Genomic DNA, 17313 nt, shown 5'->3' on the forward strand with positions numbered 1-17313 from the left:
AATTGCTCAAGGCTCTTTACTATACTTGCATTGTTATTGTACTTCATCTCATATCTATTCAATGGGAGTTCTATTTCTACATCTGCTCACTCTCTCAATACGCATGAGTAGCTAAACTAGTTGAATAGGTTGAGAAGAACTAAGTTAACATGACCTAGGAAGTTCATTGCTTGCGATTTTCTTATTTTATGTTGTGCAAAATACCCTTTAGAGTTACTCGAGAGAGAGAGAATCTAAAGAAAGAACCTAATATCTCGAGAGAGCTAGGTTAGAATCTGGACTTGAAAGGGCAAGATCAGGCTTGCATAAACAAGAGATAGGGACTTAGAGATAAGCTCTATTTGTCAACTTGCATCGCATGCATCCTAGGAATGGGAGTGATATTATGTGGTCGCATATTTGTGTGAATGTCATGTTGTCATCGCATAAATAGAGATAGAGGTTTATGTGTAAACCCTATAGACTTATCGCATATTTATCACATGCGTTCTAGCCTTAGAAGCCGTAGCATTCATGCCGAGAGGTGGTTTACTATTGTATGCATGTTGCATGATCGCAAAGCATGGACACATTCTCGGGAGTGTTAGCCGAAATTTTTCTCAACCTGTTCACCGCATATTCATCATATTTCCCGTTTACCAACTCTTTTCAAACTATGCCGCATTTGTTATTTATTTTCATCAACGCAAACAACAAAACCAACGATTTATTTAACTAGTTACTGCAAGTTTTCATAAAAATCACCAACGCAACTATTTTCACAAGTCCCTGTGCCTGGACTTACCAAGAAACTCAGAGGAATTTACACTTGAATTCTGCTGGGGAAACTTGAGTGCACAACGCAATCCATCAACGCATATCATCCATATTTCATTCATAAAAATAACGCATCAACCATCTATGACAAGTCACAACACTTGTGACCATTCCACAAAGCGGGTCGTATCTGTAGCGTTACCAAAATAAGGTTTCCCTCCCATATCCATATACTACAGACCATTTTTGTTATCACTCGAGACATGATCCACTTGTATGTCACCACATACATGCTTGAGTTACATACAGATAACCAGAGATTTTATGTTTATTGGTTTGTGGTAAAACAAATAAAACAAGCAACTGAGCAAAATATAAGTTGTGAAGTAAATATCATATATTATACAATACAAGCATTCGTACAAACTGTTTACAAATTACAAGATATGAGAGTTTAGGGCATCAACCCCAACATTTTAAACATTTGACCTCATTTGCGACTAAGGTAAGCTTGCTAGCTTAGAGATAGGAAGAAACCTATTATTTGATTGTGAGGATTTTGGTGCTTAAGTTATGATATTTTATTAAATGCTTGTGGTTTTTAATTTATTTGAAGTTTTATGCTTAAAATCTATGTCAGGAGTCTACTGGGACCTAAACAAATAATTTTAGAATCACTCTCACGAGCTTGTAGGGAAGTGGAAACAAGTCATCTCCATAGGGAATTTTGAGATATTTTAGCTTATTAGTGAATTCGATGCTCACAAAAAGGGGATTTTAAGAGTTTTGTTTGTGATAAAAATTAAAATACATAAATGTAAAATGGGGATTTGATTTGATTAAGGGTCTAGCTTAGGAAAATCAGAATCCACTCGTCTACTTGGTTGTTCATCAAACACTAAGGGAGCACTGCTTGCCTAATTTTATTCTTAGCTCGTTTGCTCGAGAGACCATAGCTAAACGCCCTAAACTAATTAATTTCTTAATTAGTCTATATGCTCAATAGATCGATTTCGATAACGGCATAATCAATTTAACATACGCATAAAGCCTAGGTAATCTAACCAAGACAATTAACAATTTAGATAGTGTAAACTACCAATCGATTCAACTCTTGATTCTATTAGTCATGTAATGCCATGATAGAATTGTTATAGAGAATTTGAAATTTAACACAAGCATATCCTAACTTATGCCTTATTGAGATTCAAACACTTAGATGCATTCTTCTCTAGCAAGCCAAGAAAACACAATGGGTGATCAATCCATAGATGATTTCTAAGCATAGAAATTAAGTTTAATCAAGAACAAATAAAATCCAGTAGTAACTAGAACTAAATATGAGTCTCACAACCAAGATTTAACGAGTTTTAATCCTGTCCTAAGGCAAAAAAATCTTACCTTAGCCACTCATAAAGTGCAAAGATGAACTCCAATGTTAAAAATTGAAAGATACAAGAAAAATAAATGTTGGGAAGAAAAATATAGAGAGTTTGGAGTTGGAGACGTCCAAATTGAATATATAATAACCTAAATCAGGAAAAATTTCTTTTTATACAAAGGGTTGGCGTTTGGCCACTTCTTATCAAAGTGCAGCAGGTAGGCGCTGATATGCTCAATGCGCGCTTGTGAGGCCTTCATCCATCAAAGTTCGAAGCACCACGATGCTCTAAGGTAGCGTCACGACACTACACCAATTATGCACGCTTCGGGAAAATGCGCTCGGTGCTTGAGGGCTTTTATGTAATTTTTTCCTTTTTCTTCATGGTTGATGCTCCGGAGCTCCGTTTTGGTTTGTTTTCATCTTGTTTTCAGCTCCAATATTCAACTCTACCTATTAGTTACTCAATATCTAAAAAATCATAGAATAAACGTATAAAATTCTAGAACAAACCCGAATTAAGCTAAGGAAAGTAGCATGTTTTCGGTGATAACAATCTAGTATAGGCTTGATCATCCTTCACCTATTCTTTGTTAGACTAGAGATTGACATATGATATGTGACATGAAATTGCGTGTTAATCGCCGAGTGGTAAGTAAAAGCATGCTTGTGTGTCGATTGGTCGATTGTTTAGAATGACCTATTTACAACATTGCATGATTGGTTTAATTTAAGAACGAAATCAATTAGTAACTTAGGCTACCCAGGGTATTAATCGTCTGAGTGAAATCCCTAGGCTTAATGCAGATGTTTGATCTTTATAGACGCTATCAAATCCAATCAATCGAGCATTTAGTTTAATTAAGAGATTTATAATCAATTAGGGCATTTGTCTCGGCTACCTTGGCAAGTTGGGTATGAAGGAATTTAAATCCCAATGGAAACGTGTGATTGCGTTCTTTGATTTCTTGAATGAATTGAAAATAAAAATAATCGAGAAAAAGGTTAAGCATCATACTTTTACTAATCCACAAATACAACAACAAACTTCTTTTCGAATCAATAGTCTCTTTCTTGAATTCTTCTAATTCTGCGAGGTATTTCTTGCTATGACTCTGACAAAAATCCAATTTATAAAAACCGCTTCTTGAAATAATAGAAAGAATAGGGAAGAAAAATTTTCTTAGAACTTTTCTAAGAAAATTGGGAGAATTTCTAGAATGAGAGTTTAAGAATAATCGTAGAGGGTTAATCTTATAGATGGTATAGTGTAGAAGTAAGTTCCATGAAGGCTCTCTAAGGCCCTATTTATAGAAGTCTACTAGGTTACTTCTAATTATATTAGGATAACTCCTAAATTAAATATTTAATAATATCTAATAGAAAATATCTTCCCATTTAATATCTTATATTAAAAATATTTAAATTATTTAAATCATATTTAAATATTTATATTCTACATATTCATTTTTATTTGAATCTCACTCAAATTAATTAATTAATTATTTGAATCATATTCAAATAAATTAATTCTTCCATCATCTATTTAACTTAAATCTTATTCAAATTAAATAATTAATTTAATTATATGAATCTCATCCAAAAAATAATTAATTATTTAGATCATATTCAAATAAATTAGTTCTTCATATCATAAAGTTATCATTTGAATATTAGTGAATTAAACTTTATAATAAATCATGCAATTACTTGTATTCAATAGAATTAATATTTTCCTTCATACATTTGAACATTTCAAATTTTCTCTCAACATAATTGATCCTTGTTGGTCTGTGATGAGCTAGTAAGAAGACCATATGAACCTACAGATTATAAGCTTTAATGATCTAAGATTAATTGATTAAATTTTGTAATTAAATTAATTCATTAACTACACGACAAATCATTATAAGCCCATAGTTGAATTCTTATACACTATAGGATAAGTTGTGTCAATGGATATAATCAGTATAAGCAAGTCGATCCTTCATGAGTTGTTCATAATTTCAGTTGGATCAAATATTCGTTTTATTCTTGTAATTACCTCTTTTTCTTAAGTACCACTGATCCCTCTAATGAATAATTTGTTTATGATCAAACCATAAACTAAGTTCCTTTTGGGCCATTGAGAGGGTGTGGCCCTTTATTCAAGACCCGAAACCAATATTTAAAGGAACTACTTATCTACTTACCTTATGCGAGAAGGGATGAATTCCATCTTATGAAGCTATGTTCCCAATTCCCCATTTAGTTAAGTCCCCGAAATGGTAGGCTTATTGAGTCGGCAACTTGGGGACACTCTCACCGTACAATGAAATGATTGACCTTATAAATAGGAGTTCATAAATCACTCAGGATTAAGATCAAGTCGAACATGATCATCCTATAAAATATTAATCTCATCAATTAACGTACAAAGAGATTAAATATCTCATTGTTTCGTCTTATACAAACTCTTTATATAGGATACTCCCACTCACATGTCTCTACATGAACGGTCTGAATCAAACCATTTATAACTATTACAAAGTAGACCGTATTCATAATGTCACGAGGATATCCGTATACTATAGACCTTTAGGTTTTTCTTAAACATGATCCATCCGCATGTCAACTACATACATGTTCAAGGCTTCATGCAATAACCTTGGATTTTTCTAGTTAATGGATAAATTAATATTGCATAATTAATGATTAAATTAATCAACTAATAAACTATGAGGCTTTAGGGCATAAATCCCAAAAGGCTAAGCGCACTCATGCATAAGAAATAATTTCTAGAAATCTTATGATCAATTAAGCAATTGGGTGGATCCTAACTCCTAAGCTATACTCGTTTTATTTTCCTACACTTTTACTTTCTTGCACCTTATTTTTTTGCACTTTAGTTCTCAACCACACCAAATCCCTCATTTATCGCTTTAGCTAATCCTGACTTGTTTGAAACTATATTCACGCTTCCGTGCAGATTTGACTTGGTCTTGCTAATGATACTACTTGCTAGTTGATGTTCACGATCGGTATTATAAATTTTATTTGATTGATTAAATGGCCACAACAACAATACAGTTGTGTGTGTCAATAGGATATAAAACAAAAATCCAAAAATTAACAAACAATCATAACATAAATTAATTCGAGATTAACCTTTTCCTCTATTACCTAAAAGTAAGTGAAATTTTGCTCTTATAGTTGGGCTTAAAGACCTACACGTTATTTTTCTATGGTCTCTACAAATTTCTACATCATGGTATTTACAAATTTCTACTACCCAATCGATCCCATTAATGACGGAAGACCCTAGGATTAATAGGAAACATTTTCCAAAATTGTCGCAACGGTGGACAATGCCACCAATAACATTGCGACACTGTTGTTCATTCCAAGCCATCTTTCTTCAATCGACGTGCTCCTTAACGCAGTGCCACTGTCCAGATCTTCACTATCAGTTTCATGCATTGCACAAACCCTATGGATTGTTGCATATTTTGAAAACGATATTTTTTATATTTTTATTATATCTAGATTTTAAAATGCATAATTATATTAAATAAAGATATAAACACTTAGAATTATGTCATATTATAATCTCAATTCATTTTTTGAAAAGTAAAATATATATTATGTAATGTATAATAGATTATACAACATGACAAAATAATAATTATACAAGTAAATTTAACATAAAACATGTTCATAAATAAATTAATAATAGTTTGTCAACTAATATTTAGTAGGCAACTACAACAAATTTTATGATTTATAAATATAATATCAATCAATTTTTAAATAATTATTTAAATTAGAATCTGTTTCTAAATCTGCTACCAAACACATATATGAAAACATGAAATACAACTTTGTTTTCATCGAATAATTTGTTTTCAAATTTCTTTTTTCAGATTCTCTACCAAAAGAGACACTTATCCTCATTTATATACCAATGATCATCGCATATCTAGTTAATGTAGAAATTTGTTCACATTCCTAACACCAACCTACATACATAATAAATCTTAACATAAGAGGCCATAAAAACCTAAACCCCTCGATGGCCTACTTTTTTTAATGTGCAAATTAACACTTATAATTCCACTTTATGTGAAAAGTATGAAACAAGATTATTTGTCCACCTTATAATAGTTACACATGAAAAATTGTATAGGATATTTGAAGGTTTTGAGTTGACATCTCCATTGAATCTTGAATATTTAAGAAAAATATATATATGCACTTGAAGGGTTAAATAAAAAAATTAAGCAAATAAAAATAACCACCAGAAAAAGTTTTTCGATTAAAAAAACCGAATTACACCATACTCCTCTAATTTAATAACTTAACTCTGCACAAAAAATACAAACTTTCTTACCCCAAAGATACATTACTCTCGACTTTATAATCTAACTCAACACTTCGAACAACTCTAAAAAGTTTTTTTTTTAATTTCTTTTATTTTTTAAATAGACATATTATGCTTGAAAGGTTATTTATGAAGAATACTCTCCGACCAACTAGGCAGTAACCAATTGAAGATCAAAACATATATAATAACCTAAGATCAAACGTTGAAATTCCTTTAAAAAATAGATAATAAGAAAATTCAATTGCTCATGCAATATGGCACCGCAACCAAAAAAAAAAAAAAAAAAACTTAAAAAGAAAAAGGGACGAATATCTTTTTGATCCTATATTTTAGGTCTAATAAAAAATCGAGATTTTACGTATAAATCAAGAAGTCTAGAAACTAAATTCAAACAAAATTAAAGTCTCAAAAGTAAAATTATAACCTTCTGAAATATAGAGACTAAATAGAAATCAAAATAAAAATTTTGTAAAAAATGTAATATTGTGAAATCTAGCAATCAAGTGAAGACTAAATCTAAGATAGAAAAAAAAAAAGACTATAAAATGAGCTAACTTATTAGTAAAATTATTGTGTACCAATGATTGATAGTGATTGATAGTGATAGATAGAGATGTCTATGGGGTGGCGCGGGACGGGGACGGGGAAACCTTCCCGTCCCATCCCCGCTATCTATTTCAATCCCCGTCTCTGCAAAATTCCTGCGGGATTCTCCGACGGGGAATTCAGGGAATCGGGTTTCCCGCGGGGAATTTTTTTTATTTTTTTATTTATTATTTTTTAACCACTTTTATACTATTTATGCTCAACCTTAATGAAAATTTATTAGTCAAATGGACCATTTTCAATGCATTCTTTTCAAAGAAAAATTTATAAATTTTTCTAATAAAGACAATAATATTTTATATTCAAAGATAACTTAAAAATTTAATATCATAGTTACTAAATTTTAAATATTGCAAGTCTAGCCTTCAACTTAAATATTATAACATTCATGGTCGTGAAAGATGCATATCTTAAAAATTTATTAAATCATACAAAATTGAGATGAAAAAAATAAAAAATAAGTAATTATTGATGTCAATTTTATAATATATATACATATAATATTATATGTATGATGGATATGTGTTATTATATATATGTCATATGTTAGTTAGTTGAGTATATATATTCGTCGGGATCGAGATCGGGGAATCCCGTCTCTATTTAGTCAATAGGGAAAAATCTTTCCCATTCTCTCTCACACGGACTCTGATCCTGTATATTATATGGACATTTCTAGTGATAGACATCCATATGAATGGTAGACTCCTATGATTGATACTGTTTAACACTAAAGAATGAAATTACGTATGTTTAAAAATATTTTCAAAAATTTTGTCTATTAAATCCATTATCTAATAGAAGAAAAAACATTGAGCCGAAAGGAAATATTAATTTGAAATTCTGACTTCTGTTTTCCATCTCTCTTTGGTACGAACCCCTACTTTTGCTTCTGTTCTCTTATCAGTCATCAACCACTACCTCTTTCTTCTCACTTTCCCCACTCTCCCATTTCCACCTCTTTCGATCACTCGCATTTTCATCTTCCTACTTCTTCATCACTTCCTCAATCTCAATTTCCATCGAGTCCTTGTTGGGGCCTTCTGCTTCCAAAAGGGTCCGAGCATAAATGGAATCGGAGGATGAGCTCGACATGCACGATGCCCACGACGACGACGACGACTCTGTTGACAATGAGGAGGACTTCTACAGTGGCGGAGACGACGATGCTGCTGCCATCGACAGCGACGATGCTGATGTCGGTGATTACGAGTTTGTTGATAATGATTCCGACGATTCCGACGACATGGTCTCCTATCGGCACCAGGTCATATTGTTCGACTCTCGAACTTTTTGCGTTTCTTCATGGGCATTTCATAATTTGTAGTTTTGCGAATTCTGGTGTTTGTTGATTGCTCTGTTCTATTCTTTACCAATCTGAATTTCCAGTTCTTTTTTATTCCTCCGTTTTTCTTTCCATATTCGAGTATGAGATGGGGATTGTTTTGTCTCTTTCTAGAAATGCGTAGCTAGAGAATTTTTATCATTCTGTTGATGATGATAGCCACATTGGTCATGATAATTTTTATCATTCTCTTCATATGGGTTTGTTTCGTTTTGATGGTTTAATTGGGTACTCAAGTGCAATTGAACTCTTGAAGTTTGTTATTTTTAGTTATGTATCTTGAAATGTGATACTTCTCGGGAAGAATTAGAGTGTTCCATGTATTGTCGAGGTTGAGTTTGAAGCATAATGGCTGGTCTGGTTTGTTGTAGAGCGCAGCAGCTGAGCCTGCTGGCAGTGGCTTATCTAACTCTTGCAAAATAGTATTAATAACAAGAGAGAACCAAAAACGAATTTTTTTTCTGCCAGGGAATAAACTTTGTGGTTTATGCTCTTGGAAGCTTTCCTTCTCTACAGGGCTTGTTTTGGACTAGATTGGCCGGTAATCTGGTGGTTTAGGCGATTGTAGAGCCAAGATTCAGGAACTGTTGGTGGGTTTTGTGGACTAATGCTTGTGGTGCTCTCCTCTAGAACATTTGCTAGTAGGAAAGAGAGAGAAAAGAAAAAGAAAAGAAGAAAAGAAAAGAAATGAGGGTGGGTGAGTAGGCAGGAGAGAGTGGCTTTGGGAAGTTATTGTTGCTTTATTTCCTCAAAGAGACAGAGGGATTTCCTTGATCTCATTTTTTGAATCAAAGGCTTTGGCATCAAGTGGAGAAGATGGATCCAAGGCTTCATTTCCTCATACAATTTCTCCAATATTATAAATGGCAATTCTGGTGCAAAGATTATGGCCTCAAGGGGTCTTTGGAAAGGTGATCCTTACTTTTTAAATTCTTATCATGGATTGTCTTAGTAGGGTGTTATAAGCGGAAAGTGATGGATTGATTAAATGATTTGTTGTGGTAAAGAATGTTGCTTCTTAACTATTATGCATCTTCAATTTGCAAATGATACCATGTTCTTCTCATCCACAAAGTCACACACCTTGACAAACCTATCACATTCATCAAGCTCTTTGAAAGAGCTTTGGGTCTCACTATTAATTGTCTAACGTTAGAATTTTTGGCAATCAACATGGATCCTTGATTGGTCTCCACTCTAGGCAACAAGTATGGCTGCAAATAGTGTATTTGGCCTGCTACCTACTGTGGCTTGCTTCTAAATGATAAGCCTAAATGTTCCTCTGTTTTGGCTCTAATTATTGAGAAGGTGGAAGAATAAAAGGCTCACTTTATGGGAACATTCCTTCTTTTCATAGGGTGGCCAACTCGCCCTTATCCAAGCTAACATTGTCCAACCTTCCTGACTAAGAAGCATGGACATTGACACGCAACACGAATATGACACGACACCGACACGACAACACTCCAATTTACTAAAAAGTAGGACATGACACATTAGGGACATGCTATTTATTTATTTCTTTATTTTTCAAAAATAAATATATGTGTGCATAATTTGTTATATTGTGAAATATGTGCACTTATATTTAACAAAAAGTATGAAAAAGGTTGTGGGTTAAGTCTTGTGGGTGAAGTGTTCTAGATGGAGAAAGTGTGTAAACACTCTAGAATTTTGGAAATGTTCGGCTGAATAGTTAATTTTAATTGGCTTAAAATACCTCTTAAATGAGCTATCAACGTTATTTATTAAAATCGTTTTGCATATGGAGTGTCCTTGGCGTGTCCTACATGTGTCAGAAAACAAAAAAATAATAATGAAATAATGGACATGCCAGCTGACGTGTCGGAGCGTGTTGGTGTCCGACACGTGTCTGACACCGACACTCCGCTAGTTTAGAAGTGTCGGTGCTTCTTAGCTTCCTAATATATTACTTCTCACTTTTCCCTATCCCTTCCAAGGTATCGACATCATTTGAATTGAACCATTGCTTTGTAGTTTTTGTAACTCTTTGGAATGACAACAAAGAGAAATTGGGTTCTCATCTTCTTTTTGGAAAAAGAAACATTTCATTGATAAATGAAATCAGAGGAAAACCCCAAACACCTGGGTTCTCATCTTCTTAATCGAGATAAAGTTGAAGTTTCCTCTCATTGAGTGGCTTGGGGATCATAGGCTTTCGACTAAAATAAATCACTTTTAGCCAAATGGATTTGGAGATTTTAGGCTTAAAAACTTGCTTTATGGAGAAAGGTGATTGCTTTAGAGTATGGTTCCTTACACTTTGATCTCAAACCAGGTCAGTCTTCCCTTTCTACAGCAAAAGGTGCTTGGAAACACATCAACAAAATATAAAACACTATCTACAAACCTGTCACTTGTAAAGTTGGTAGGGGCAACAATTCTTGGTTTTGGCTGGAATGGGTAGGGAATAGGGCTCTTATAGATGGTTATCCCTCATTATTTGTTCTCACTCAGTCACTCTCAAAAAAAAAAAAAAAAAGCTAGTATCTCTAAATGGTGGAATAGTGAAACAGCAACATGTAATATTTGGCCAAGGAGAAATCTTAATGAAGTTAAAATTGTCAAATGGGCTATGTTTTCTAATGCCCCTTCTTTGATTGTGCCATCTGATTGTGAAGACTCATGGATTTGGAACCTTGATAGAGATGATATCTTCACCTCTAAATCTTTGTCTATGTCTTTGCCGTCCGGTGGCATCCAATGAAAAGAGCTTTAGAGAGCCATTTGGGGTGCGAGATTCCTAAAAAAGATAAGCATTTTATTTGGAATCTCAAAAAGGAAGTTGCCATCTCTAAATTGTGGAATAGTGAAACATCGACATGGAAGATTTGGTCAAGAAGAAATGTTAATGAAGTCAAAATCGGCGAATGGGGTATGCTTTCAAATGCCCTTTCCCCAGTTGTATTGTGCAGACTCATGGTATGGAACCTCAACATGGTATCTTCACCTCTAAATTACGTCTAGGTCTTTGGCTTCGAGTGGCATCCAAAGAAAAGTTCATCTTTACCCAGTCATTTGGGGTGGCAGATTCGCTAAAAAAGTTTGTTTGTCCTTTTTTTTTTTTTTTTTTTTTTTTTTTTTTTTCCTTTTTTTTTTTAACGATTTGGACAGGACTCTAAAAAAAAAAGCTGCCATCTTTGAATTGTGGAATAGTGAAGCGGCAACCTGGAATATTTGGTCAAGGAGTAATCTTAGTGAAGTAAAAATTGGCAATGGGCTATGCTTTTCAATGCCCTTTCCCAGTGATGGTATCAGCTCATGAAGACTCATGGGTAGGACCCTTGTCAGAAATGGTATCTTCACCTAGGTCTTTGGCTTCCAATAGCATCCAATGAAACTAAGATCTTTGCTGAGCCATTTGGGGTGGAAAATTCCCTAAAATCGTTGAGTTTTTTAATTGGGAATTTAGCCATTCATGCTTAAACACTGAAGTCAAGCTTCAATGAAGGTCCCCACGGTTTTATTTAACCCCACCCCCACTGTGTTATGTGCAAAAATTGTTCAGTAACTCTATCTTGTCTTACTTAGCTCTCATTTGCTATCGTTTTAATGAGAAGAAAACGTTGTGACTGAATTTCATTAGGACGTTCTATTTGTCTACTTGGTTGGAAAGGAATTCTCTTACTTTCTTCGACAAGAAACATGATTTTGATTCATCCATATCGTCTTACTTAGCTCTCACTTGGTGTAAATTGAACCCCTTGTAATTATGGTTTAACTTTGTTTTTTTACCCATTTGAAATGTTTTTGTAATCCTTTAGATTGGAGGCTCCATTTGTAATTTCGTTTGTTGTCTCACAATTATCCATCTGTATACACTTTCAGCAAAACTATGTAATCTTGGCCGAGGCAGATATACAGCAGCGACAGGAGGAAGACATCATGAGAGTATCCACTGTTCTTTCTATTTCAAAAGTAGCCGCGAGCATCTTGCTCCGATATTACAACTGGTATAAATTTATGACCTGTATGTCAAGTACTTGAATACAGATGATTGACATAATGAACCCTATTAATGGAAGTATACGCTTATTACATAACATTGTAGATTTAGTTATTGCACCACAATAATGTTCTTGAGGTCCTTACATAATATGTCCCGGCTCACTTCGTGTTTTTTCCACTTTATAAATATCATATGCCCAATTTCATGTTCTAAATTTTAGGGATTCTACAACGATCTTGCTTTGCAGGAGTGTCAGTAAGGTGCATGATGAATGGTTTGCAGATGAAGAAAAGGTCCGTAGATCTGTTGGCTTACTAGAAAAACCAATTTTGCGACATTCCAATGAAGCAGAAGTAAGCAATCTCTCTCTTTTTTTTTTTTTTTTTTTTTTTTTTTTTGAGCTTCTGGTAATTGTTTTTGCATTAACAATTGCTGGGTAAAATTAAGAATGTAAACAGTATTATGATATACATATACCTTATTTTTTGGCAGCTACCTTGTGGTATATGTTTTGAAATCTATTCACGTGATAAGATCCAGTCTGCTGCTTGTGGTCATCCATTTTGCAATGCGTGTTGGACAGGTTTGCTAACTCATGACAAGCCGTCTTTGTTAACTGTTCTGTTATATCTGCTTGGTTCTAGCCTTTTCTTTTCCTACATAACAAGCTATATGCAAAAGGAGCCTTCAAATCTCTAATAGTCATTGATGAGCTATTATTACAAAAGAATTTCCTGTGTAAAACTACCCACCAGGAGGTTGTCATTTGTACAAGATTACAAAAAGAATCAAAGTGCAATGACTTGGGAGCTTGTTCTTCTCCTTGATTAAAAAGAATAAGTTGAGAAGGCTATAGGATAAGATATTTGCAAAATAGTACTTCATCTTTCATGGGAATTAGGAAGAAATACCTCCTCGTCCATAGAAGCAAAAGAACAAGATAAAGATGTAATTGATCATTACTTTAATAGCTATAGTTTAATGGATTTCATCCTCAACTGGAGAGCTTTTGTCTCCCATCCCAACGGTGGATCTTAGCTTCATCAGCTGTTTGCTCTCCCTCGTTTTTTCAGCTTGTCTTTTCTTTCTTTCCTTCATCTCTTCTTTTAAGTTCCCCCCTTCTTCGGCCATTGTTTGGGCCTCGTTATGCTGTTTGTTTCATGTTTTTGACTTCTTATTATTAGTTTTAATTCTCTTTTCTTGGATGTGATGAGGGCGCTAAGGGGGTGTCAACCTAGTTGAGATGCCCGGATGCGCTTGCTGATCCTATAGTCTTTGTTTTTGCTCATTGTATAATCCTCTTGTACTTTGGGCTTTAGCTCACAATTATCTTAATATAATGAATCGTTTCCTTTTCAAAAAAAGATTAATTGGTCATTAATCAGAGAAGCAAAGTTAGGTGGAGGAGGATGGGAAGATTGTTTCATGGAAAGTGATGAATGCAAGAAAAATGTCTAACACAAATTTGAATTAGTTTTTGGAGATATCAAAATCAAGATTTTTGAGCTTTTGGCTAAGATATTTGAGTTTGATGAGTTGGAAGCCGAGGGTAGGCTCAATGTTACTATGAAAGAAGTGCGAAATTCTCTCAAGTTAGAATTCCCAGATGTAATTAGGAAGGAATCTAGTAGTTGGAGGCAAAAAGCCAACGTCAAATGGGCTAAGGAAGGAGATTGCAACACTTTCTTTTTACATAGAGAAGCGAGTGGCCGAAAATGTAGGAACACAATTGGTCATTTGATCATTTTTTTTTTAAAATGGAAAGAGACACATTTTCATTGATAAATGAAACAAGGAGAAAAACTCCGAACACCAATAGGTGATTACAAAAAGAGTATCGAATTGGAGATTAACTAAGAAGAACTATAAAGAGTGAATGGGTGTGTATTTCTGGCAACGATACCAAAAATAAAAAGTAAATGGGTGTATTTTCGTACACACAACTGAAAACACATTAGAGATAATAAGTTCAAAAAAAAAAAAAGATCAAAATTATAGGAAACCTCCCTAAAATGATGACCGTTCCTAGCACCCCAAAAGAGAAAAAAATAAAAAGCACGATTCAATGTAAGCCAAAGGGCCTCTTCAATAACACGAAATGGATGAACCGCTAAAATAACGAAGAGGAGCTATAATGAATCATATAGGAAAGGGAAGGACAAGGACCAACCAAAAGCCCCCAACATAGTCGTCAAAAAACGATAAGCAAACGAACAATGCATGAAAAGATGTCACGGAGTTTCCTCATTGGATTTACACATGATACACCAAGGAGATAAAACCATATAAGGCATGCACCTTCGCAAACGATCAGTTGTATTGGTAGCTCAAAGGCTAAGCTCCCGAAGAAAAAAATTTAATCTTCTTTGAATACTTATCCTTCCAAATTGCAATGTAAAGGTCCTCTAAAAGAGAAGCAACAGTGCCCGCCAAATCATCCAAGAAGGCTTTAATAGTCAAAGAGTTCGAAGTTAATAAAGGCCAAATCCAAATTTCTTTTTGGGGAGATCATTAGGAAGGTTGAGGAGATCGAGGAAGAGGTTATATCTTTTTGCTCAAATCTTTATGGCCAGAATGTATCTGTAAGGCTCTTCGACCCTGCACAAACACACAACAGACAACAAGGCAAAAGAAGAAGGAAATAGAAAGGTAGGAAAACAAAGGTGGATCTCTTATTTATATAACTTTCCTCAAAAGTCTTGGCACGGCCATAAAAGACATTAATACAAATCCTTCCCAAAATGTAGCAACACCTCTCCCTTCTATACTATCAAGACTTAGAACCAAAATGGAAAATAAACTCCCCAGCCCTTTGAGAGAGTTGGTAATCCTCTCCTGTAAAAAGCCTACTCAGCCTTTACCTAAATCTTCCTTGACGTCCTGCTGCTGCTGCTGTCCTTTATAACCGTTTTGTGGTCCTCTACCCGATATTCCCTTCTTTTGCCCTCTTGGTTGTTTGTTCAATTCCCTTTCTGCCCTTGCATTTATAAGTGTAAATAATTTGTGGTCTTACTATACCTCCCCTCTCGAAGTGAACCTTGTCCTCAAGGTGGAAATGAGGAAACTGTTGATTCATGACATGGACAGCCTCCCATGTAGCTTCATTCTCAGTCAACCCTTTCCATTTGACAAGCCACTCGTTGGTAGCTAGGTCTCCATTCCATCTTACTCCTAGGACTGTCTCCGGTATAGTCTGTAGCTCAAATTCTTCTGTCAGGATTGGAGGATTGGTGGATGCTGTTGGATTGGGTGGACTTGTCCCAGCTTCTTCTTTAGTTGGGATATGTGGAACACGTTGTGGATTGCAGCCTTAGCAGGTAAGGCTAACTTGTAAGCGACTTCTCCCACCCGTTTGATCACTTGATATGGTCCATAGAATCTCGGTGCCAGCTTCTCACTCCTCTTCTTTGCTAAGGATTTCTGCCTATAGGGTCGCAATTTCAGATAGACCTCTTCCCCAATTTCAAAAGTCAATTCTCTTCGATGTTTGTCTGCTTGTTTCTTCATCCGATTTTGTGCAATGGCTAAGTTTTCCTTCAGGTTATTAAGGGCTAGATCCCTTTCTTGTAGCTACTGTTCTACTGAGTTGTTGGGGGTTTTCCTATCTCCATACGTGACTAAGGGTGGGGGAGGCCTTCCATAAATTGCTTGATAAGGGGTCGTCTTTATAGAGATGTGAAAGGTCGTGTTATACCATAGTTCAAACCAAGCAATCCATTTGTTCCATTTCGTCGGCTGTTCATTACAAAAACATTGGAGATATGTCTCTAGGCAGCGGTTCACCCTCTCGATTTGTCCATCGGTTTGGGGATGGAACGATTCTCTTCAGCTGAGTTCCTATAGTCATGAACATTTCCCTCCAAAAGTTACTCAAGAATATTTTATCTCTATCCGTTAAAATTGATAAAGGAACCCCATGGTGTTGCACAACTTCTTGGATGAATATTTCTGCTACTTGCTTGGTCGAGAAAGGATGTTTGAGTGGTATGAAGTGCGCATACTTACTTAAACGGTCCACCACCACCATTATGGAGTCATAAACCCCATCCTTTGGCAAGCCTTCCACAAAGTCCATACTCCAATCTTCCAAAATCAGGCAAGGGATGGGGAGAGGTTGTAATAAACCTACTGGTGACAGGGCTTCACATTTGTTCCTTTGACAGATTTCACACCTTTCTACATATTTCTTCACGTCCATCTTCATCCCTTGCCAATACAACTCCCCACTCATCCTTTTATAGGTCCTCAAGAACCTGGGGTGACCACCTAACACTGAATCGTGGAATGTATGCAGTAATGAGGGAATGAAGCTAGACTTTCGAGAGAGTACCAACCCGTTTTTATATAACAACCGGTAATGTTGCCATTTGTATTTCGGTTTTCCCTCTAGATTTTCCTTCAAGATGGCTATGATCTTTTGGAGTTCTTCATCCTCCTCAACCTCTTTTAGTACTACCTCAATATCTATTATAGTCGGGGCTCCTAGTACACAATTCCGCGGGAGTCGGCATCCTAGACAATGCATCCACTGCTTTGTTTTGCAGGCCTGGTTGATAGAGAATCTCAAAGTCGTACTCTAGAAGCTTTGTCAACCATCTTTGGAACTGGGGCTGAACTTCTCGTTGTTCAATCAGAAACTTGAGAGCTTTTTGGTCCAATATCACCGTGAATTTGCTTCCCAACAGGTAGTGTCTCCATTTTTGTACGACTAGAACTACAACCATCAATTCCTTCTCGTATATGGACTTGGCTTGACCTCTTTCTGATAGTTTCTGACTGAAGTATGCTATTGGTTTTGACTCTTGCGATAGCACGACTCCTAAACCAAATCTGAAGCATCGGTCTCTATCACAAATGTCTTGGAGAAATCAGGGAGGGCTAATACTGGAGCT

The 17313-nt window shown here is 35.2% G+C and overlaps 1 protein-coding gene across 3 annotated transcripts in view; it reads left to right on the forward strand.

The window, feature by feature from the left end:
• Positions 1-7931: 7931 nt before the first annotated feature.
• The window catches only part of LOC120079772 (probable E3 ubiquitin-protein ligase ARI8), a 45458-nt gene continuing 36076 nt past the window's right edge, over positions 7932-17313 (forward strand). Inside the window, exons 1-4 of one of the 3 annotated variants that reach the window (XM_039034149.1) lie at positions 7932-8373; positions 12301-12425; positions 12669-12774; positions 12914-13004. In XM_039034149.1, coding sequence (XP_038890077.1) covers positions 8176-8373; positions 12301-12425; positions 12669-12774; positions 12914-13004 — 520 coding nt within the window. In that variant the 5' untranslated portion in view covers positions 7932-8175. The other 2 variants (XM_039034151.1, XM_039034150.1) reach the window with 2 other exon arrangements.

This window comes from Benincasa hispida, chromosome 6, assembly GCF_009727055.1.
Source record: "Benincasa hispida cultivar B227 chromosome 6, ASM972705v1, whole genome shotgun sequence".
In the NCBI taxonomy this organism is placed as follows: domain Eukaryota; kingdom Viridiplantae; phylum Streptophyta; class Magnoliopsida; order Cucurbitales; family Cucurbitaceae; genus Benincasa; species Benincasa hispida.